This window comes from Puma concolor, chromosome D3, assembly GCF_028749965.1.
Source record: "Puma concolor isolate L17-30 chromosome D3, mPumCon1.1.hap2, whole genome shotgun sequence".
NCBI classification, from domain to species: Eukaryota; Metazoa; Chordata; class Mammalia; order Carnivora; family Felidae; genus Puma; species Puma concolor.
The window spans coordinates 56861799-56885662 of NC_141678.1; the positions used below are offsets into that span (position 1 = coordinate 56861799).

The 23864-nt window shown below is 41.2% G+C and overlaps 1 protein-coding gene across 2 annotated transcripts; it reads left to right on the forward strand.

Annotated features, from left to right (window-relative positions):
- The first annotated feature begins 14319 nt into the window (after positions 1 to 14319).
- On the forward strand, positions 14320 to 23425 carry ZNF397 (zinc finger protein 397). 2 transcript variants are annotated; one of them, XM_086682750.1, is made up of 5 exons: positions 14330 to 14399; positions 15018 to 15080; positions 15661 to 16154; positions 16405 to 16528; positions 19750 to 23425. In XM_086682750.1, the coding sequence occupies exons 3-5, from the start codon at positions 15741 to 15743 to the stop codon at positions 20796 to 20798; spliced, it is 1587 nt and encodes a 528-aa protein (XP_086538876.1). In that variant the 5' UTR covers positions 14330 to 14399; positions 15018 to 15080; positions 15661 to 15740; the 3' UTR covers positions 20799 to 23425. The 2 variants fall into 2 exon arrangements, with proteins under 2 accessions (XP_086538875.1, XP_086538876.1); XM_086682749.1 differs by lacking the exon at positions 15018 to 15080 and having other exon boundaries at positions 14320 to 14399.
- The last annotated feature ends 439 nt before the right edge of the window (positions 23426 to 23864 follow it).

A 23864-nucleotide genomic window follows, 5' to 3' on the forward strand; every position in this document is an offset into this window, starting at 1 on the left:
ACGCCAGTCAGAGTGGCCAAAATGAACAAATCACGAGACTATAGATGCCGGAGAGGATGTGGAGAAACGGGAACCCTCTTGCACTGTTGGTGGGAATGCAAACTGGTGCAGCCACTCTGGAAAACAGTGTGGAGGTTCCTCAAAAAATTAAAGATAGACCTACCCTATGACCCAGCAGTAGCACTGCTAGGAATTTACCCAAGGGATACAGGAGTACTGATGCATAGGGGCACTTGTACCCCAATGTTTATAGCAGCACTCTCAACAATAGCCAAATTGTGGAAAGAGCCTAAATGTCCATCAACTGATGAATGGATAAAGAAATTGTGGTTTATATACACAATGGAGTACTACGTGGCAATGAGAAAGAATGAAATATGGCCCTTTGTAGCAACGTGGATGGAACTGGAGAGTGTGATGTTAAGTGAAATAAGCCATACAGAGAAAGACAGATACCTATATGTTTTCACTCTTATGTGGATCCTGAGAAACTTAACAGAAACCCATGGGGGAGGGGAAGGGGAAAAAAAAACAGGTTAGACTGGGAGAGAGACAAAGCCTATGAGAGTCTTAAAAACTGAAAACAAACTGAGGGTTGATGGGGGGTGGGAGGGAGGGGAGGGGAGGGGAGGTGATGGGTACTGAAGAGGGCATCTTTTGGGATGAGCACGGGGTGTTGTATGGAAAACAATTTGACAATAAATTTCATATATTAAAAAAACAAAAATAAGTAAAACATTAAAAAAAATCTGACAATATTAAACTGGAGTTTAAGTTTTTATTATGGGGACATAAATTGAAGTCCATATATGTCAGCTGTAAACTACTGAAGAATGTTTGCTCTAATATGCTTACTATTTTCCATGATCCAAACTGGGGTTTGAAGTCTCTCCTCTAAGGTCCCAAAGCACTCTGCATATACTGTACCTTATTCTGTTTTTCTAGAATTCTGTTGCCACCTCTGCATCACCCTCTAGATGGGTTTCCAGAGGGCAGACCCTGGGTCTTTGATTCACTGCACTAGTCACAGAACCTAGTACACTTCTTGGCTCAGCGGTGCTAAATAAACATTGGTTTATTAAGTATCAAAAATGTAGGTGTTGTAGGCACAGATTTTATTTACTAACGACATTTGAAATATGCCACTTTTCCATTTAGGCCAAAGTTACTTCATTTTCATATATGCCATCACTTTTAAAAAAGTGGTGACAGATTTACAAAACTGAATAAGCATAAGATAAATCACACCTTAAGCGTTTCGCTATGAAACTTTCCAAGGCTAATTATTTTTGCTTTATACAACTCAAAAGTAGGTGTTTTAGAATTTACTCTGTTACAGTAGCTTTGTATTCATGAAACTCTGGGCCAAGTGTTCCAGATTATTTGGTTCCTTAGGCTGTTATATTATTTTTTCCTTATAAAGAAAAGGATGAATCCCTTAGATATTGAAAATCTAAATTTTCTATGTTCTGGAAGTATTAAATGTTAGTGGGAATGAGAAATGATACTGCAGTCTCCCTCGGATCCTACTGTAGCTCTGCCCTGCACTATCTGGCCAACAGGTGGCAGCATGCTCCAGGGAAAAGTCTCAAGAATCCCGTGACTGTTTTTCCGGAATATTTGGCAGTAGTACTGCCAAAGTACTAAACTGCGGATAAACAAAAATCTATTTATTCTACTGGGTCCAGCCAAAGTATATTTCCACGTCTAAAAGTAATTTAAGGTTGCATCCATTTTACAACTAGATCTGGTATCACCACTATTGCCAATTATCACTTGTTAACTCACAACAAGTGTAACACAACACAAACTAACAAGATTCCTGCAGAGCCAGAGAGATAAACAAACAAGGGGAGCGTGGGAAATAAGAAATTGACAACTGTTTGAATATTCTGAAATACTTCTAATATGCACATGATGACCTTTCTAATAAACATGATTAATAGGTGATATACTTTACTGTTTATACTATTAACCCTTCATATATAACTACATTATTCTCATAGATACTAACAATAATAATACTATCAACTACAAAAACTAGTGAGGATTTTAAGGTCGATTAGTTTACTCATTCTTTGTGCAAGTAAACACCTCAGTAAAAATAGAGGTATCTATCCTGTGGCATAGGAACTTCTATTTAGATGAACATTCAACAACTTCATATATTTTATTATACCTGTAGGATTCTACTAGCATGTGATCCTTTTACAGACTAATAAAATTATAGTAAAATGTTGGGCAAGTTATGTTTTAAAAATTAACACTTACTTGTTTGAATTTATTTTTGGTTGGTTTGATTAGATTCAGTCATTAGCAGAATGCATTCACTTGTGTGCTTTCATAACATTTCCTTCTACCATGTTGTCATACTTACTTACACAAACTGGTAATACTATCCTCGATTTTAAAGCTTTAAGAGATCCTGACATGTTCTCTATTTAAACGGTTACTACTTGAGTCCCTGGTTTCCATGCAGTTTCCTAGGAGACTGAGAAATCAGTTGCTATTTTTTTTAATTTTTTTTAATGTTTATTTATTTTTGAGACAGAGAGAGACAGAGCATGAATGGGAGAGGGTCAGAGAGAGAGGGAGACACAGAATCTGAAGCAGGCTCCAGGCTCTGAGCTGTCAGCACAGAGCCCAACGCGGGGCTCGAACTCACGGACCGTGAGATCATGACCTGAGCCGAAGTCTGCTGCTTAACCGACTGAGCCACCCAGGCGCCCCTCAGTTGCTATTTAAACACCCAACAGTTTAGTTTAGACTAAACTTGCTTAGCTGCACATAATTTACTCGAGACTTGTTTAAAATTATGTAAAGGAGTAGCCACTATGCTTAGAAATGTGTTGAGTATGAATCGGTTTATGACCTTGAATTTCAAAGGAAACAGAGACTTGTATAGCGGATCATCCACTCATTGTGATGGTAGCACAGCACTGGGAGAAGCGCACTTACCATCATTCAAGGTCTACCGAATAGTTCAATGAGTTAAGTGCAGGACCAATGGTTAGATCTTTCTGTACTCCAGTCTACCCCAATCGTATGCAAACAGTCCAGACATTTGTTCAATGCGTGTCAAAGTGAGGCTAACAATGGTGATGGTAGTAGTTTGGTTTGCTAAGAAATCAAACAAAGGAAATTTACCAAAGAACTAAATGGTAATAAAAACATTTAAGGATAATTTCAAAAAATAAGTACTTTCAATTTAATAATACGTTCAAGTGTTTTGCAGGTCCAAGGAATACTATTATGAATAAGTTAAGAGGAGCAAATGATAACAAAGCCCTTCCTAAGGGCTAAGCGAGCCTTCACAGGGAAATAACCAATACATTGTCCTTGAAGGATGCTGAAGATTTCAACCAAAAGCTCAATGTTATTAAAGTCAGGACAAGGGCAAAGAAATAAAACAATAGCAGGAGAGAAATGGAACATGATTTTGGTGTCCAAGTACACAGGTAGGTAATATCGGTCAGGAGAAAGATGCTAAATGAAGTGGTAAAAGTGTGCACCTTATATTCTGAGGATACAGCAAGGCAGCAAAGACTTACAAATAGGATGATTACATAATCGGATTCATGTCAAGATTCCAGCAGCAATCTGAAAGATGCATTGGAATAAGAGGGCAGATAGGAATCAAGGAGATTAAGAATCTATTTACAAGAAAGACAAAGGCCTGAATTGAAATCGTGGAAAGGTAAAGACAACAAATTTGAGCTATTTCAGATGGTAATTCAATAGGACCACAGTTTAAAAATTACCAGTTTTCCCCTATACTGGCCCTAAATTTCTGGTTAGTCATGACATTATGAGGTGTTAAAAAAAAAAAAAGTGGGGGGTGGAAGTTAAAGTAAAGTAAGGCAATTACTCTATTATAATTCCACAATAACAATTCATTATCAATAATAAGATTAAAAATAAAGGAAGGTAGTTGAATTGGAATTGGCTGTGTGAATGTTGAAGCATTGTTGGACTATTCACCAATACTGGAATTGATGTTCATACAAACCAGGAATTAAGATTTGGAGCTTTGTAGATGTAATATTGTGATGTAACAAGCAATAAATACCTGGTCTTCATCCCTGGTTCCTGGCACAGAGCTCCTAAAACCCTTGGGATTTTCTGAGTGGTAGGAGTGAGAGAAGAGTTTTGTTATTCACAGTAAGCCCCTTTCAAGTATACTTGAGTATATATGCTAATGAGATGGAACACGAGGGCTGGTTGCCAGAGGAACCAACCACCTGATTAGAAAATTGGAATTTTCAGTTTTGCATTCTACTTCTAACCTCCAGGAAAGGGAGAGGATACTAGAGATCAAGTTAATCATCAGTGGTCAGTGATTTAATCAATCATAGCTATGAAATGGGACCTCCAAAGGAACCTAAACAAAGGCATTAAGAGCCTCCAGGTTGGTGGCACAACCCAAACTCTGTAGGGACAGAAGCTCTGGCACCCAGGACTCTTCCCGACTTCACCCTAATAGCTCTTCATCTGACTGTTCATTTGTATTCTTTACAATAAACCAACAATAGTAAGTAAAGTGTTCCCCTCAATTTCTGTGAGCTATCTTAACAAATTATCAAACCTTTGGGGGGCTGTGGGAACCTCCACTGTGTAGCCAGGTTGGACCAAAGCATGGATAAGCTGGTAACCCACTACTTGTGATTGGTATCTGAAGTGAAGTGACAGTCTTGTGGGGCTGAGCCCTTCACCTGCAGGGCCCGTGCCAGCTCTGAGCAGCTAGCGTTAGAATGGACTGAATTGTGAGACTCCAGTTTTGGAACTGGAGAACCTCTGGATGTGGGGAAACCCACACATTTGGTATCAGAAGTCTTATGAGTAAACAAACAGTTTTCCTTTAGTAGACAAGTCAGGAATGGAAAAACAAACGTGGGGATCATTTATGCACAAATAGAGTGAAATCATTTCTTGTAGATGAAATATATATGAAGAGAGGAGTGTTGAACGTGAGCTGGGCAGAAGCCTGTATAAAGGAAGTAGGTACAAAAGAGGAGCTAGCCATGCAAAGTGTGGATGGAGCAGTAGAGTGGGAGAAAAAGATAGGCTGTCGACAGTGACAAATGCTACTGTTCAGAATGGATAAGGATTCAAGAGCCAACTTCAAGGTACTAGCAGTTACAAGGTCACTACCTTCAAAAGTTCAACATTAGAGGAATGGTATCAGGAAACTGGATTGTGTTAGGATGAGTAATGTTTAAGCATGTAGCCTTATCTCTATATCCCCATAATTTCCAAAAACTCATACTTTAGTGTAAAAGTAAATTACACTAATTTACTAATCGTGCAGCACATTAAGAAAGTGCAAAAAATGTGACAGCTTTGGCTCTTAAAGAGGCAAGCATTATCAGTCTCAAATGTCACTGAAAAGAACACTTCCATTTCCCCCAACAGCAATGTCCAAACTATATTTTTTGTTTTTAATGACTTTTATAATGTACTTAGAGCATAAGAACCAAAAGTAGGGATGGTAATAAATCACCACATCCAGTGTGAAATAAATCCCGAACTTGCAAATCAAAGGATAAAAACAGACACTCCAAAGAAAACAATATTTTATCTTTAATCTGTTTTTTACAGAATTAAATAGCATTCTTTCATCAATCTTAATCCTAGTGTCCCTTAATTCATTTACTAAAAACACAAAGGGGCACCTGGCTGGCTCAGTTGGTAGAGCATGCAACTCCTGATCTTGGGGTTGTAAGTTCAAGCTCCATGTTGGGTGTAGAGATTACTTAAAAATAAAATCTTAAAAAAATTTTTTTAATTAAAAATAAAAAACAAACTAAACAAACTAAAGTTCCTGCTCCTGCTTTGACTCTAAGAGTAGATAGGACACCGGTTATATTAAATTGAACTCCAATTCAAACCTTTATCAAGTACTCCATGCTATCCCCTTAGAAGAAAGGAACAAAACCATTTTCACAAGTAAATATATAAAGAAGCCATCAATGAAAACATATTTTCTCCTGTTTGATCATATCTTCCTGGAGGAAGAGAAAACTAAAATTCATCTGCCCTAATTTTCCTCGCAAAAGGCAATTTTGAAGGGATTTGTCAAAACAACCTATTAGGTTTGCAACCCAGGCCATCAGACAGTAAACACAAAAACCCAAGCAAATGAAAGCTGGTCATAAATGGCCCTTCTGTGGTCAAGTGGCTCAATTTCCTACTTCAAGGTAGAACCACTTGGACATCTTCACCACCACCAAACCACCAACCCCACCACTTTTCTTCCCCCTTAAACGCTTTCACTTAACGTAAACATCAGGCCTCTGGGCAGCTAAGGGTTTCCCTCTCCAACATGATCACGCTCACTGGGCTATGGTGTTTCTGATTTATTATTTTTTTCTTTAATGAACTTATAATGCTTGTGTGACAAGAGAAAAAAAGCTTTTATTGTTTAAATAGTTCGCTCAAGTCACACCAATAGGCCCCAGTTGACATCTTAGAACAGGAATCCCAGTAGACTACATAAAGTCTATAAAGACAAAAATAAGGGATTTGGGTGGGTTTTAATCTCTGCTGTATGCCCAGCACCTAAAGCAGGCTCTGGTACATGTGGAAATTTGGACATAATTGTTTCAAGAATGGATCAGAATCTACATATGTCTGACTCTGAAGTCTACATTCTACCACATCAGTTTCCCAAATTAATTTGGTAGTAAGACTCATCTGAGGTATTTGTCAAAAACAAATTCCTAAAACCCTCCCTCAAGGTTGTAAATGAAGGCCTAGAAATGTGTATTTTTAACAAAGACCCTAAATAATTCTTACCATTGGACAAATCCAGACTTACAGCACTGTTGTTTCTTCTAGCCTCCACATTCTCCTCACCAATGCAATTCCTCCTCCCCAAATACCGCCAACACACATTCATCAAACACTTCTGAGTGTATTTATTCACTTGATGCTCACAACTTTATAAAGTAGGTAAGTACCATCACTTTGCCTTTTTTTTTTTTTTTTTTTTTTTACAACAGAAGAGTAAAGATTAGAACATTTAAGAAGCTTGCACAAGGTCACAGAGCTAACAACAGAGAGAGCAGGGATTCAAACCCAGTGTTGCTCCAGAAACCAAACTCCTAACCATTATGTTATTCTGCCCATTCCCACTGGTCCCATCCTCCCCAAAGTACTGGCCCCAAATGTCCCTTTGGGTACCCATTTCTACTCCTGGTGATGAAAGTCATCTTGTGGTCTCTATATAAGTGATCACAAATTTCAAACTGGTAGACCACATAAAGGAATATCTACAAAACAATATTCAATTGGATCTCTTTAATATCACCCAAAGAAGTTGCCACGTAAAAGGGACATGTTATTACCTGCAGCAGTATAATCCTAAGCATAAAAGCATAATATAATGAATTTTTAAAAGCAAAACAAATACATGGAAATGCAAGCTGGTGCAGCCACTCTGGAAAACAGTATGGAGTTTCCTCAAAAAACTAAAAATAGAACTACCTTATGACCCAGCAATTACACTACTAGGCATTTATCCAAGGGATACAGGTGTGCTGTTTCAAAGGGACACATGCACCCCAATGTTTATAGCAGCACTATCAACAATAGCCAAAGTATGCTTCATTATGCTAAGTGAAATTAGTCAGAGAAAGACAAAAATCATATGACTTCACTCATATAAGGACTTTAAGAGACAAAACAGATGAACATAAGGGAAGGGAAACAAAAATAATATAAAAACAGGGAGGGGGACAAAACAAGAGACTCATAAATACAGAGAACAAGCGGAGGGTTATGGGAGGGGTGTGGGAGGGCGATAGGCTAAATGGATAAGGGGCACTAAGGAATCTACTCCTGCAATCATTTTTGCACTATATGCTAACTAATTTGGATGTAAATTTAAAAAAATAAAAAATAAAACAAGTTAAAATAAATTTTAAAAAAAGCAAAACAAATCCAGAAAAGGTAAGCAAATTAGGTTGCACCTTCTGAAAAGTATTTTAAAACAATGTATTTGGCCTTCAAGGGGCCTGAACATTGGGCAGTATATAAACTGGTCAGTCATTTACCACCATGCTGCCTGACAAGATTAAAAATTAATTTTTCATTAGGCACTGTCAGAGAGAAACCAATGGGTATTCTATGAATTCACTGTTCTGTAAAAAATTCAAGGAAAACCTACGTTTCCTCCTAAATGATCACTATGACAGGGGCACCTGGTTGGCTCAGTCGATGGAGCATGAGACTCTTTATCTCAGGGTTGTGGGTTTGAGCCCCACGTTGAGTGTACAGATAGAGGACTTCATAAAATCTTTAAAAAATTAAAAATAAATGATTGCTACAACAAAAGAATTGAGGCAAATATTACAACCAAGGCAACCAAATTAGATTCTTAACATGTTCACTTTCCCACAAATAACAGTTAAAATGAAATGAGGTGAATGTCTTTTAGTACCCAAGTCCTACAGCTTTTTTTAAAAAGCTTTCTCTCCAGACTCTCATGATCCTGTCCACAAAACCATTAGAAAATGTTCCACTCTGCTTCTTTAGCTAAGTTGTTCATTTTATTACTCATACTCCATGCACTTTGAAAGGCATCACCTTTCCCCTTGCCTCATCTTAGAATTTATCTCTACTGGATCACCCTAAGGCAGAACAGAGTCCTAACAGAACCACTTTCTGAAGTGGCTGATAGGATTAAGAGCCAGGATGAAATTTGTCATTGTGGTTAACCTGAAAAGGAAGGGAAAAGAGTAAAACAGCAAAGAGTCCGCCTGTAGCTTTAACTCTGTTCCAGGCACAACAAGTGCATGGATGTACCTCATGAGCAACCCCAAGGGCTTTGACATTGATGCAAAGAGAAACAACTTAGTAAATAAGGCCTTTCTTTACTATTGTGGGTACTACAAATAAACACTGTCTTATTCTGTTAATACATCTATTATCTGTCTGTAAAAAATACAAAGCTAAACTGGTGACATCATGGTACCAGTAATAGAATATACAGTGTAATAAGCATTTTTGATATTGCTGTGACTGATGATTTGGCATCTTGGAGTCACAGTGTCATGCTAACAGTCCAAAGATTCTTTTGGTTTTTATTTATTTATTTATTTTTACAAACACCTCCACCGTCAGGCACTCTGAAATCTCTTACAAACCCTCCAACCACAGGCCTCAACCAGGTGTTTTGCTCTCTGCTCAGTAGGGAAAATCCACCCCCAGCTACTTCCCAGCACTATAAAAAAAATAATAATAATTTGGCTCTAGTTCTCCCTCCACCCCTGATTCTCCCTGTGAGTAACCCCACTGACCCCATGTGGCATGCAGTGCCTCCCATCCCCTAGACACTTGTAAAAAACTTTTTTTTTCAAAGGCAGTTGTCACTGTGTCTGTCCTCTTACTATAGTTGATTAAAATAAATCTTGGGTTCAAACGGTCTAAGCATATTATCCAAAATTTTCCTTTCTGAAAACCTGCCGTCTTTGAACCCTTCAGATACATATTACTAGTTTTAGCACTGTTAAAAGATAAACTGAGGTAGACAAAAATTTTGAGGGGTTTTTTTGAGCAAATGTCAATGCAAAGCAGGCAGAGCCAAGCTGACAATGGCTAGGGGCAATCCACCAGCAGGAGCGAAGAGAAAGGGCTTCTAGCACAGACACAGGAGCAAATCAAGGAAATTCTGATTGGCTATTGCTGATCTTGTTGCCTTATTTGAGAACCCTATTAGCTGTTTGTGATTAGCTGTTGTTAAGTGTCAAGTTCTTGATTTCGAGGCTTTTAAAGTCATCCACTCTAACTTAGGTGTTGGTTTGCTTCCCCAGGCTGCTAAGGCGTTAGAGTCACCTTAGTGGCTCCTTGTTTAATTACCGTAATAGCAATTACTGTAGCTCTCTTGTAAGTTTGTAGTCCAGGCCATACTGTAGAGACAACATGGAAACAACCCCTTATGGAGTTTATACTCTAGGAGTTATAGTGGTAAGTGAAGTGTGAAGCGTATCTTTTATTTCATGTGAATCCCTCACTTTTCTTACCAGAGTTTCACATATACTAACGTTCAATAATATGTGCAGAATAAGGGAATGATCCATTTGCCTTAAGCATCAGAGGCCATTTTATTCTTTATTATTAAATAGTGGTTTACAGAGACTTAAAAAAAATTTTTTTTAATATTTACTTTTGAGAGAGAGAAAGAGAGCACACACTGGCAAGCAAGGGAGGGGCAGAGAAAGGGAGAGAAAAAGAATCCCAAACAGGCTTCATCTGTACTTTCAGCTTAACTGGGGGCTCAAACCCACAAACCATGAGATCATGACCTGAGCTGAAATCAAGAGTCAGACACAACCCAATGAGCCACCCAGGTGCCCAAAGAGACTTTAAGTTTATTTATTTTGAGAGAGAACAAGTGAGCAAGCAGAGGAGGGGCAGAGAGAGAGAGAGAAAGAGAGAGAATCCCAAGCAGGCTCCACACTCAGCTTGGAGCCTGATTCAGGGCTCAGTCTCATGACTGAGATCACGATCTGAGCCGATATCAAGAGTTAGACACTTAACCAACTGACCCACCGAGGAACCCCTACTTTCAAGGAGTTTATCTAGCTTGATGAAATTGAAAGAGAGCACTGTTGAATGTGATACAGTAATTCAGGCAGTTAAAATTTACTGAATAGCCTTACTCACCAATTACGGATGTATGAACCAGGAGTGGGGCTTCACCAGATGCTGAATCTGCAACACCTTGATATTAGCCTTTCCAACCTGCAGAACGGTGAGAAATAAATTTCTGTTGTTTATAAGCCACTGAGTCTATGTGGTATTTTTGTTATAGCAGCCCAAACAGACTAAGACCTCATGGCTAAAGTTAAGAATAGTAAGTTGCTATCCCACTGGGAATTTTAACCAAGTCCTACACATTAGCTATAACTCTCGTCTACACCTCTTGCAGCTAAGTATTTGGTTTATCTTTTAAATATACGCACCATCTTATAAGGAATAACTAGAATTTCAATTTCTTTTTCTAGGTCTCACTTTCTTACCTATATAGGTGAATCAGCTTAACTACTGGAGTAGACGCGGCTATTACACACTCAACATTCATCTGTTTATCCCCTTTTTCTGCCTCTTGGAAGGCAGACGAGAGTCAGTAAAGTATCCTCCAAACTGAGAAGGCACTTTGAGACCAGAAAAATGACACAAGCCACCCCCTGACCTTTACAGACTCTTACGGTAATTTACAGGGAGAATGAGGCAGACAGACGATCCGAAGCGCTATTCAGCTATCCCCCACTAAGTCTGGCTCTTAATCCCTAGCTTCTATAGAGCAAAGGGCATGAGGGGTGAGGTCATAGGGTAGTTATCTCAAGTGGTGTCACCTGTGCACCAGTTCTAGCTCTACTAATTTTCTAAAGTGGAAACTTCTGTGCTTCCCTTTAGGGACAATTAGAAGAAGCCTTCCCGCATTCAGGTCAGGGGGTGCATCAATCTCCAAGGGGCCTGAAACATGTAGCCCCAAGGGAGGTCACTGCGAGGGCATCAACAGCATGGAGGGCCAAAGACGGAATCAGTGTTCTCAGCACACCTACACTGCCTTAACATTTCTGCCTTTTTAACATAACCTAATTTTGTTTACCTTCCCCACATTGTCTTTCAGGAGAGACTGGCCCCTCATACGTGGAATATGAATTTCAATTGGCCTGAGCCCATCATGGATGCCTCACCACTTTTTGGTGATAGGCACAGACAGTTGAAGCACTTTTAACTAATAAGATAAGAGAAGAAATCTGCTGGGGGGAAAAGTCGTCATTAGTCTTAAAGGGGGGCAGAACAGGGACTCCTGGGTGGCTCAGTTGATTAAGCATCTGACTCTGGGTTTCAGGTCAGGTCACGATCTCATGGTTCGTGGGATTGAGCCCCAGGTCAAACTCTGTGCTGACAGTGCAGAGACTATGTGGGATTCTCTCTCTCTCTCTCTCTCTCTCTCTCTCTCTCTCTCTCTCTCTCTCCATCTCCCTCCCTCTCCCATTATAAATAAATAGAGTCATAACATAAGGTGTTCTCTTTTTCTGCTCTGGATATTATCTGTAATCTGAAACTAAGGTAGTCATTTTAAGACCATAAGGGAAGCCAGACTGGAAAACAGTCCAACACACTTAAAAATGGCAGAACAGGGACACCTGGATGGTTCAGTCAGTTGAGCATTCATGAGCTCGGATCATGATCCCAGGGTGGTGGTATTGAGACTCATGTCTGGCACCATGCTGAGCACAGAGCCTGTTTGAGATTCTCTCTCTCCCTCTGCCCCTCTCCTCTGCTTGTGCTCTCTAACATTAAAAAAAAAAACTTTTTAAACTTTAAAAACAATGGCAGAGCAAAAAGAGGGAAGGGACCTGGGTCCTCGACAATATTGTCAAGCCCTATTTACCACATTTGGTTGGTTCACAGCCAATCCCAGGGATGGCCTTACCTTCACACATGGAGCTATGTGGGATAATAAAAAGGCTTAACCAGTAAGGACATTTAGTAAGGTTTTCTATTACTGCAGTTAAAAGCATTCCTTCTCTCTTTCAACAGTTTCACTCCTAAATTCCACTCCTACTTCTGCATGTAAGTAATTGTGGTAGACTGGACTCAAGGGTAATGTCCTTCTATGTTCAAGCTGCTCTTCCTGTTAAAAGGTGGAGTCTATTTCCCCTTCCCATGAGTCTAGTCCTTCTGCCAACAGAATACCGCAGAAGTGGGACGCCTCAGTGGCTCAGTTGGTTACACATCCACCTTCAGCGCAGGTCAGGATCTCTTGGCTCCTGAGTTCAAGCCCCACATCCGGATCTGTGCTGACCGCTCAGAGCCTGGAACCTGCTCCTGATTCTGTCTCTCTCTCTCTCTCTCTCTCTGCCCCTCTCCCACGGGCACTCTGTTTCTCTCTCACAAAAATAAATAAACATTAAAAAAAAATAATAAAGAATACCGCAGAAGTAATGTAATGCCAATTCCAAACCTAAGTCTTAAGAGAACTAGCCTGTTCCCTTCTTCACTCTGTTGGAAGCCCTGTACCATATAAAGTGCTAAACTCCTTAGGCTAAGCTCCCGAATGATGAGAAACTGCATGGAGAGAGGTTTTATGGAAAATCAAGTAACTCCAGCACCAAGGTCACAGCAATGTGAGTGAAGTCTTCCTGGACCCTCTGATCTCCATTAAGCCATGCAGGCTGCCACCCGGTAAAGCATGAGCTAGCCATCTCTGCTAAGCCCTCCCTGAATTCCTGACCACAGAATTGTGAGCAATAAAACACCTGCTGTTTTATCTATGCAGGAACAGATAACTGAAACATATGGTAATATTTGTTCTCTTAATTGATAAAATTACCAGTTGGTTCACAATGATTAAGAACTAAAAGCTAATTATTTTTCCCCAGATATGTGCGTCCTAATTGTGTTAGCTCGCAAAAGATATTTTGAACTATGCATCACCTTGTGCCAAAATTCAAAAAATAAATACAAAGAAAATATTTGTAAAAACTGAGAGTTGATATCATTAGCAAGTAAAACAAATTCTTGCAAGTTTAAAGAAAAATAGTAACACCTCAATTTAAAAAATGGGAAAAGCCATTTCCTTGAAGAACCATAAACGGTCAATAAACATGAGAGGGAAATACCTTAATCCCAAATTCACTAATCCAAATGAAACTGAAGTTAAAACAACATGAAGCATCATTTTTCATCTACTAAATGGCCAAGAAAAATGTAAACACTAAGTCTTAATGCCTGGTGGGTTACAGTGAAAAAATGGGAAAACCCTCCGTTACAATCGCAGTCTGGGACGCCAGTCTTCTTGAACAACGGGGACTCGGGCGTCTGTGTTCACGCGCTGCTTGACTTTGGGCACTGTCTATAGCTGTACAGTGGGCATAATAAAGCCACGGCACAGAGCTGCTGTAAGGCAAAAATGATATGCATACGGAAGAGCAATAGAAATGGTTACTTTTTGTCTGGCTTGTTCATCCACGTGTTTACTTTTGTCGGAGATACTGGAAACGCACTGGAATTACAGAAAAATCCTAACACTTTTCTGGAAAACTGCAGGGGAAATGATAGGGAGTGGTGGCGGTGAGAGGTCAGGGTAAGAGGCAGCCAAGGTTGGAAGCAGCGCCCTCCCTCGTAAGGCAACCTCTCAGAAAGACGCCCGCCCGCCGACTCATTCACACCCGGGCCTCGACGCTCCGCGGGGCTCCCGGCCGCAGGGAAGGCGATGGGAACGAAGGATCCACGGCGCTGATTGGCTGCCTGTGAGCACGGGGCGGGATACACGGAGGCTCCCGAGGTTGCGCGAGCGGAAGGCCGCGGGCGCGCACTTCCGGTCTTTGTGGCTGGCCGCTTGGAGTCGGCGGCTTGCTCCCTGGCCGCTGCTGGGCTTCGTGGTGAGGGACGCGGGCCCCGAGCGGAGGGAGGGCGGGGATGGGGTGGGCCCGCCGCCCGGGCGGCGGGCGCAAGGTGAACGAGCCCTGCTCCCCGGCCTGTTCGTCCCGGGTCGCGACCCCTTGTCCGGGCGGCGTTTCTGAGCGTCCTGGGGACCAGAGGAGGCCACCTTAGGCCCTTGCTTTCCAGCAGAGAGGGCAGTTACTCCCCCACCCCGTGACTTCGCCAATGCTGAAGTTTAACCGGGATACAAACATATACAGGCTAATGCGGCTGGGCTGGCTTAATAAACCTAAATGTTAGCCTAAATACTTCTAATCTCTAAAGTTACTTGTACTGTTAGGATCAAATTGTGATTGATTTGTCCTGCTGTTTCAAGGGCATACCCTCTTATGGATATTCACCCATCCCTAGAATCAGGTCATGTGTGACCTCTATCACAAAATTTAATACATAATTATCTGTTCCCGTATTTTTCTCTAAATGTTTTCTCTCGTATATTCTAAGTTTTAGAACGGAGATTGACGTTTTTGCTGATTTTGTGTCTCCGTGACAATTGATATCTTTTTGAACACACAGTAAACGTTTTAACAAACATTTCTTGGTTAATTCCTCTGTAGATTCATTTACTCAACAAGCAAAAACCTTTGTATTCTTAAGCCTGGCTCACGACAGAGCCCATGGTAAGTGCCTCTGTGTTTGTTGAAGAAATGCATTGAAAACCAAATTTGATCAAATGGCAGTTACCAAAAAGTGTTTTTATTTAAATCAACTTCTGTTCAATATGATTTTTTAAAATGTTGTTACCGCAAATGAAAATATTATTTGCCATAGCTAGAGGGTAACTAAAAATAAAATTTTAAAAACCAGTATTATTAAATCCTAGCTAGATACAGTTACCCTTGGAAGTCTGAGGCTTAAAAAGGGAATTCTGCAAGTTTTACAGACAAAGATTTTTTTTCCCTATACCATCAGGATTGAAAGAAAATTGAAAAGGAAATTTCTCAGTTTGTGATTCATGTTAATATTGCATTCTTTTGCTTCTAAAATAATTTCTTAGGGCATTAGTGGTAGAAATTCCACTATGGAAGACAAATGGGATGAGTGACTTTTAGTTTGTTGCTTGATTGTTTATTTAGTTATAGTCTCAAACTTCTTCCCTTTCAATGTATTACTGGCATGACTGATATTTATTATAAATCTTAGAGTTGTTTTTTTTTTTTTTTCCCACTGCTAAGTTAACAGTGCTTTTGTATCTTTCAGGCAAGAAGAAATTACTCAAAGAAACTGTGAAGTACAGTACTCAGTTGTGCTGAGCTTTTGGCTAAGCTGTTCAAGCCAAAATGGCTGTGGAATCTAGAGCAGTTTCAACCCTGGTACCTCAGAATCCTCAGGAACAAGAACTAATACTAGTGAAAGTAGAAGAAAGCTTTTCCTGGGGTCAGAAGTTTAAGCAGAGTGCAAGTACCCGATCCTGCCAAGAATTGTTTCGCCAGCAATTCAGGAAGTTTTGCTACCAGGAGACACCTGGACCCCGGGAAGCTCTGGGCAGACTCCAGGAGCTTTGTTATCAGTGGCTCATGCCAGAGTTGCACACGAAGGAGCAGATCCTGGAACTGCTGGTGCTGGAGCAGTTCCTGAGCATCCTGCCTGAGGAGCTGCAGATCTGGGTTCAGCAACATAGCCCAACAAGCGGCGAGGAAGCTGTGACCCTATTGGAAGATTTGGAGAGGGAATTTGATGATCCAGGGCAGCAGGTGTGTTGTGGGAAGAGAAATTTACAGACCGATGCATGTAGCATCCTCATAGCAGTGGGATGAAAATTTGTCTCTACTGAACCATACCTTGAAGTGACTACTGTGCCCATACCTATCCCTGTCCTTAAATAGGTCTTTTTTTTCCCCTGTTGCGCATCCCTGGGGATGTCATTGACCTCTTTCAGATTTTTACTAAGCATTTTCCCTAGGGAGTTTCTCACAAAATTAACCATGTTTTAACTGATTTCAGGGACCAGCAGTGCCATGGAAGGATCTGACATGTCTTGGAACATCCCAAGAGTTAACAAACATCCCACTCCAACCTTTAAAGACACAGCTGAAACCCTGGGAACCTTGCCTTTCCCCCAAAAGTGGTAAGAAAATAGAAACTCACCTGGGAACTATTATCAGGCGTCTGGTTTTGAGGATACAGAATTAATTGGATTTTACAAACATGCCACATGTGAGCCTCCCCTTTATTACTCTGGACCAGAGGTATTCACTTCAGCAGCTTTGTATTTACTAACCCTCAGGAAGTGCAGTCAGTCTTTCTTGTGTCAGTTTCCCTGGCATTTATTCATTTACTCCTTGGTTATATAACTTAATAGGGTGCTAATACATGTCTGCTACTGTGGTAGGCACTGGGTCTCTGCCTCAAGGAACTTTTACATCTAGATGGGGTGGACAAGTGAAAAGGCAATTGCAATATAGTATAGTAAATTCTAGAATAAAAGTGGGCTTTAGGTACTGTGGGGGCACATATGAACACACCTAACCCAACCTTAGAGGTTCAAGGAGTACTTCTCAGAGGAGGAGACATCTGAGCTAAGATTTGAACAATGAGTAAGGAGAAAACTAGGTAAATAGGGTGGGAGTTTTTCCCATCCTAAAGGGAAAAACTTTTTCTACTCACACACTTCTGACACTGGATGTGTGGGGGTTTTCCTTCACATTAAGCAACACTAATTCTGACACACCAGAATTAGGGCTGACCCCACAGGTTAAAGTTTCAGTCCCACAAGGCTGCCTCCCTTCCTCCCCGCCGCCACCTCCGCTTGTAATGAATCCCCAGGTTACTCACCCTTCTTTCCGATTTGGCTGCAATTCAGACATCACATGACCACCTCCTCGGGTTTCATAATTTGCGGTAATAGCTCACAGAACTCAGGGAAACACCTTGCTTACCATTACCAGTTTATTATAAAGGACACAGGTGAACAGCCATATGAAGAGGTACTTCAGGCAAGATCCAGAAGGGTCCTGAGCACAGGAGCTTCTGTCCCTGGGGAGTTAGAGGTTCACCACTGTCATGGCACTTGGATGCGTTCATCATCCTGGAAGCTCTCTGAACCGCTTTGTTTAAGGTTTTCATAGAAGTTTCATTACATAGGCATGGTTGATTAGATCATTGGCCATTGGTTAACTGAATGTCCAGCCCCTCTCCCTGGAGGTCAGGAGGCAGAGCTGAAAGTTCCAACCTTCTAATCATATAGTTGGTTCCTTTGGTAGCCAGCCCTTACCCTCCAGGAGTTACCTCACTAGCATAAACTGAGGTACTGGTTGATAGGGGCTTATTATGGGTAACAAAAGACACTCTTCTCACCTCTACCACTTAGGAAAGAAGTTGCAAGGGTTTTTAAAGCTCTGTGCCAAGAGCGGAGGATGAAGACCAAATATATATTTCCTATATTATAATATCACACAAGCAAAGGCCACAAAGTCCTGAAGGTGGGAAAATACAACCCATTCTGGGAATTGCAGGTGATTCAATTTAACTTGAGAGAATTCATAGGGGAGAAATGGTGAGACATAACCAGAGAGAAAAAGGAGACCCAGGTTGTGAAAACTTGTGGGACATCTTAAGTACTTGGAAGGAGTGCACTGGAGCACAGTTGAAAGGTTTTGAACAAGGGAGTAGTTGATTGGATTTGTGCTTTAGAATCTAGCTGCAAAGTGGAGAATGGATTAGAGGAAGGCGAGAGTGGAGTCCTGTTAGAAACTTGTAATCTAAATGGCCACAGTGAATAAATTAAGATGTATTACAGTGAGAGATGGGGACAATCAAAGCTGTCTCTTGACCAGCATTTTAAGTTGCATTGCAGTAGCTGGTCATGGTTAAAAGTGGAGAATGTGGGAAAGGAGTTGAGGATGATTCTCAGGTTTTAGTCTTGAACAGCTTGGTTAATGATGGTGCTATTCATGTAAATGTGAAAATATAAGGGAAAAAAATATACCTGATGATGTGTTTAGCCATTTGGGGGCTTGTGAGATATTCACAAGTAATATCCCAGTTAACACTGGATATGATAGTCTAGAGTTTAATAGGGAGAACTGGGATAGAACTGGGGACCTGGGGAGACATTAGCTTATAACATAAGTAGTGATGAAACCTGGGTGGTAGACAGTTCGTAGAGCGAGGACACATGAGAACCCAGAACAGCACCTGAAGGACCTTGTGTTTGAGTGATTGACCTTGAATCTAAGGAACAGCCCCCAGAAATCAGGCTAACATAACCGGAAGAGAAATGTCTCTAGAGGAAGGTGTGGTCCCAGTGTCAGTGCTACAGGGAAGCCAACTAAATAAGATCCAGAAAGTATTTACTGGATTACGCATCTATGACGTTGGTGACCTTGATGAGAGTAGCATGGTGGGGAGGGGGTGCACAGGTGAGGCAGAAACCAGATTGCAGAACAGAGATGAGTAAGGCTAACTCTTTCAAGAAGCTTTACTCTGTGGGCACCTGGGTCGCTCAGTTGGCTGGGCATCCAACTCTTGATTTCGGCTCAGGTCATGATCTTGCAGTTCATGAGATTGAGCCCTGCATGGGGCTCTGCTCTGAACGTGGAGGCTGCCTGGGATTCTCTCTCTCCCTCTCCCACTGCCTCTCCCCTGCTCATGCGCATGTGTGTGCAAGTGCTCCCTCTCTTGCTGTCTCTGTCTTTTTAAATAAAAAGAAGCAGCATCAGCTTTACACCGAATGGAAATGAGGTTGCATGAAGGAGATGTGTAGGCAAGGAGCTTGATTTGAAAAAGATGAGAGGGGCGCCTGGGTGGCTCAGTCGGTTAAGCGTCCGACTTCAGCTCAGGTCACGATCTCGCAGTCTGTGAGTTCGAGCCCCACGTCGGGCTCTGGGCTGATGGCTCAGAGCCTGGAGCCTGCTTCCGATTCTGTGTCTCCCTCTCTCTCTGCCCCTCCCCCGTTCATGCTCTGTCTCTCTGTCTCAAAAATAAATAAAAAACGTTAAAAAAAAATTTTTTTTAAAAAGAAAAAGATGAGAAATTTGGGCTTGTTTAAATGGTGATGAATGGGAGTCAGCAGATAAAGAGGTTGAAAATAATAGGAAAGGAATAGTAGGTAATTGATCAATTGAAGTTTCAGAGGAAGTAGGAAAGAATAAACTTCAAAGTGTAGATATAGGCGTTAGTTACTCGAAAGGAGGAGGGAGGGACCCTAGTATGGCCCGTTAAAGAAAGATATATGTGGACAGTGACCTCTTTTGTAAGGAGAAGCCTGTATTTCCTCTCACATGGAAAGTAGGTATTGAGAGTGACTGGAGAAATAAAACAGTCTGTTTTTTGCTATTATCATTTCAGATTGTGAGAACAGTGAAACAGCAACAAAGAAGGACATTTCAGGAGAAAAGTCACAAGGACTTCCCCAGGAACCTTCATCTGGAGGAATTAGTGAACCTGAAAGCAATTTAGAGTGGCAACAAGGAAATGCTACAGGGGAGAAGTTAAGAAGATCCCCTTCCCAAGGGGACAGCCTTAGTCAAGTAATCTTCACACACAAATCTCTGGGAAAGAGAGACCATCATGAGCCTCAAAGCAGCTTGATTCTAAGTACAAACTCTATAACTTATCAGAAAGTTCCTACAGAAGAGAGACCTTATAGATGTGATGTATGTGGGCACAGCTTCAAGCAGCATTCCTCTCTAACACAACATCAGAGAATCCATACTGGAGAAAAGCCCTATAAATGTAACCAGTGTGGAAAGGCTTTTAGTTTGAGGTCATATCTTATTATTCACCAGAGAATTCACAGTGGTGAGAAGGCATATGAATGTAGTGAATGTGGGAAAGCCTTCAATCAGAGCTCAGCCCTCATTAGACATCGCAAAATTCATACTGGTGAGAAAGCCTGTAAATGTAACGAATGTGGCAAAGCATTCAGTCAAAGTTCATATCTCATTATACATCAAAGAATTCACACTGGCGAGAAACCCTATGAGTGTAATGAGTGTGGGAAAACCTTTAGCCAAAGCTCAAAGCTTATTAGACACCAGCGAATTCATACAGGAGAGAGACCTTATGAATGTAATGAATGTGGAAAAGCTTTCAGGCAGAGTTCAGAACTGATAACCCATCAGAGAATACATAGTGGGGAGAAACCCTATGAATGTAATGAGTGTGGAAAAGCTTTCAGTCTGAGCTCAAACCTCATCAGACATCAGAGAATTCATAGTGGAGAGGAACCTTATCAGTGTAATGAATGTGGCAAAACTTTCAAAAGGAGCTCAGCCCTTGTTCAGCATCAGAGAATCCATTCTGGGGATGAAGCTTATATATGTAATGAATGTGGGAAGGCTTTCAGGCACAGATCAGTCCTCATGCGCCATCAGAGAGTCCACACCGTAAAGTAACTTGTGAATACAAGGAATGTTGTAAATATTTTGGTCAGATTTACATCTTTGTTAGTTGAAAGGGTTTACTTTGGAACAAGACTCCAGACTGGTAAACTACCAGATCTTGAGTCATTCTGACTTAAAGCAGCACTTCTCAATGCTACTGCAAATTGTCCTTTGAAAGCTTTTCCTGTGACTAATCAGAACAGCAGATGGAAGAATCACTGCTTCCAGCTTTTCTCTTACTATTAGGAATACTCAGGAGATAAGAAAAATGGGAATATAACATTGAAACCTCATTTTCCACGAGAGTGTCACAAAGAGGGTACAGCAACCCAGGCTGTGTCACTGCACCTGATTGTCCACATACCAGGTTTGGGATATGGTGTGGACAATATGAGGGACGTTTTGTCTCAGGAATACAAAAAATTTACTGACCAATTAAGAACAATGACAGGGCAGCAAGACAGATGGGGAAATAGTTCATCAGTGACCTACTGAGCCTGTGACAGCCCAGAAATGAGGTAGTGAAAGAATCCAAACTAATGTATCCAACAGCTGTTTTTTGAGGGCCTGCTTTGTGCCAGGCACTAGGAATACAGTGGGAAAGAAGATAGTCTGTACAGTTTAATGGACAAGGAAGACAGGCAGTGATACGGTATAATCGCTGCTGTGGGGCATTAGGAGTACCTGACTCAACCTTGGATCAGGGAAAGTTTCTGAGAAAAACGATGAAGGATGAGTAGAACTTAGCCAGCAAAGTAGGCAGGCAGGCCAGGGAACAATATGCCCAGTAGAGGGAACAATAGACGAAGGTCAGGAAGAATGTCTGGCATATCTGAGAAATGAAAAGGCTGTTTTGTGTGGAGCATTCCTGTTGAGTTCCTTTTGGGGTGGAGTCATGTCTGTTAAGTAAGCATGGATGTAGCCAGAACCTGGTGAGCAGTGCTGGTAGTAAAACAGGAGCCAGGGGAGAAGCTTCTGTTACTGGACAAAACCTGGAGCTCTTAGACCACAGGGTAGAGGGAGCTGTCTTGGGCTTGTGTGAGCTGGGGGAAAGGGTTAATAACTATAGTTTCCTGGCCTGTAGGTTAAGCTAGACCTTGGGGGTGGGTGGGGTCAGAAAGAGCCTAGCCTAGTGGTTAAGAGGTTAAGCATCTGTTGGGAGTCCTGAATCTTCCCTTTCCTAAACAGAGGACTCCTGGTTCTTAAGACTGTCAGAGCTGCTGTCTGCGTCCTGCTAACTCCCAAGGCTCTGTCAGAAGCTGCTATGGCTACCACATTTGTTTCTGGGGCTACACCCCCACATTTCTAGTGTACTCCCTTGGCTCAGGTGCTAGAAAACGTTGTCAGTCGCCGAGTGACTGACCCCTCACCGGCACCTCACACATGTTCAGTTTTGTCTTGTATCAGCAGTATTTCAGTCTTGTGAATTTTGTTAAGGACAGTGGTAAAGGGAAGTAGACATAACAGTCATGGTCCATCCAGAGACCACCTCTGACAACCCATCAGGAAACGTATCCCTTGACTGATGCTTCTCAGTGCAATGCAGAAAGGTGTCTAAGTTAGTGAGCAACAGAAAGTCATGGTCAGAATACCTAACAGGTAAGAGTTCTAACACACCTTACCAAAAACAAATCTGGGAATCTGGAATCCTGTGCATAAGAAAATAATTTTCATGAGGGTAAGTAGACAGCACTCCTGTTGGGGCATATGTAGATGAGCAGGTAATAACCAGGAAGAATGGCAGGTGGACTAAATGCCCATGCTTGGAGAGAGAATGTGAAGACAAAGGGATAGGATAACAAAGTAACATGGTAAAAGCTATTCATATTCAACTCTTAGGTTTCCTCTCAAGATGAGGACTCAAACAAACTGAAAAGGGTAGGATAATTATTAAGTAGGAATTGATAAAACATTACAAAAGGGAGAGATTGTTTATAAAGAGAGTTCTTAACATTTATCAGTAAGAAACATAATAGGTACTTTGCTGAGGGCTTTGTATGTATGTATCTTTCTCCAGCAGCTCATATCTTGCAGATGAGGAAGTGAAGGCTTAAGATCATGGGTTAGTCAGTATCCTATCGCTAAAAAGTGGTGAGGTCAGACTTTGAACCCAGGCAATAGGAATCCAGAACCTTTCTGTGGAGCCACTTACCTCTAGAATCTCCCCATGAAAAAGTCCCAGTAGAAAAGATTGTACTTAAGTAAGCAAATCACAAAAGAACAAATGCCAACAGATGACAAATGGTCAGCCTTGCAAGATGTGTGTTAAAGCAAGAGTTGAGATGGCACTTTTTTCCCCCTCATCAAATGAGAATTCAGGGAACCTGGGAGTTCAGTGCTGCTGGTGAGATGTGACTAGATACTGTCTCTGGCAATCAATACCAGAAGCCTTAAGCATTGCCTTGTGACTTTAAAATTCTACCTGTAAACGTATGCTTCAGAAAACATCATGAATGTATACAAAGTCTTAAAAGCTGTTAAAATGATGTTGATTGATGTCAAAAGAAATGGCAGCATATCTTGGGTAAAAATATGTACACTATGACTCCATGTAAAAATATATTTATGCATTAAAAATACTGGAAATAATCTCAGACTGCTATACCGGCTAGCTGGTGATAAAATTACAGATGATTTAATTTTTTTCTTGTGATTTTCTGTGTCTTCCAAACTCTTCTACAATAAATACTTTTAAACTTAGAAAAAAAAAAAGGTTAAAAGGAATGAAAGCCCAGGATAGTCAAGAAATACTAAGAAAAGTACATGCTTTCTGTAGCATCTGTGTCCCTCCCAAGTCCTGGGAGGTTAACTTGTTAACTCCCACATGATGTCCTCATTAAGTGACAGTGGCAGACACACCCATCTCACACTAGTGTACCAACAAAAGCCATCTGTAAATTATAAATCTCTGTTCAAATACAAGTTATTTGTATGAAGGTTATCTGTAGTTGAGAAAAGCAGTAACCTTGAAATGGAGCCTCTTGTTCACATTAGTGCTTCTTGAATTCTGCAGCCATGGGCAAGTCACCTCACAACTTGACCCTCGGTTTAAAGGAGCTGGGGTAGGGGTGCCTGGGT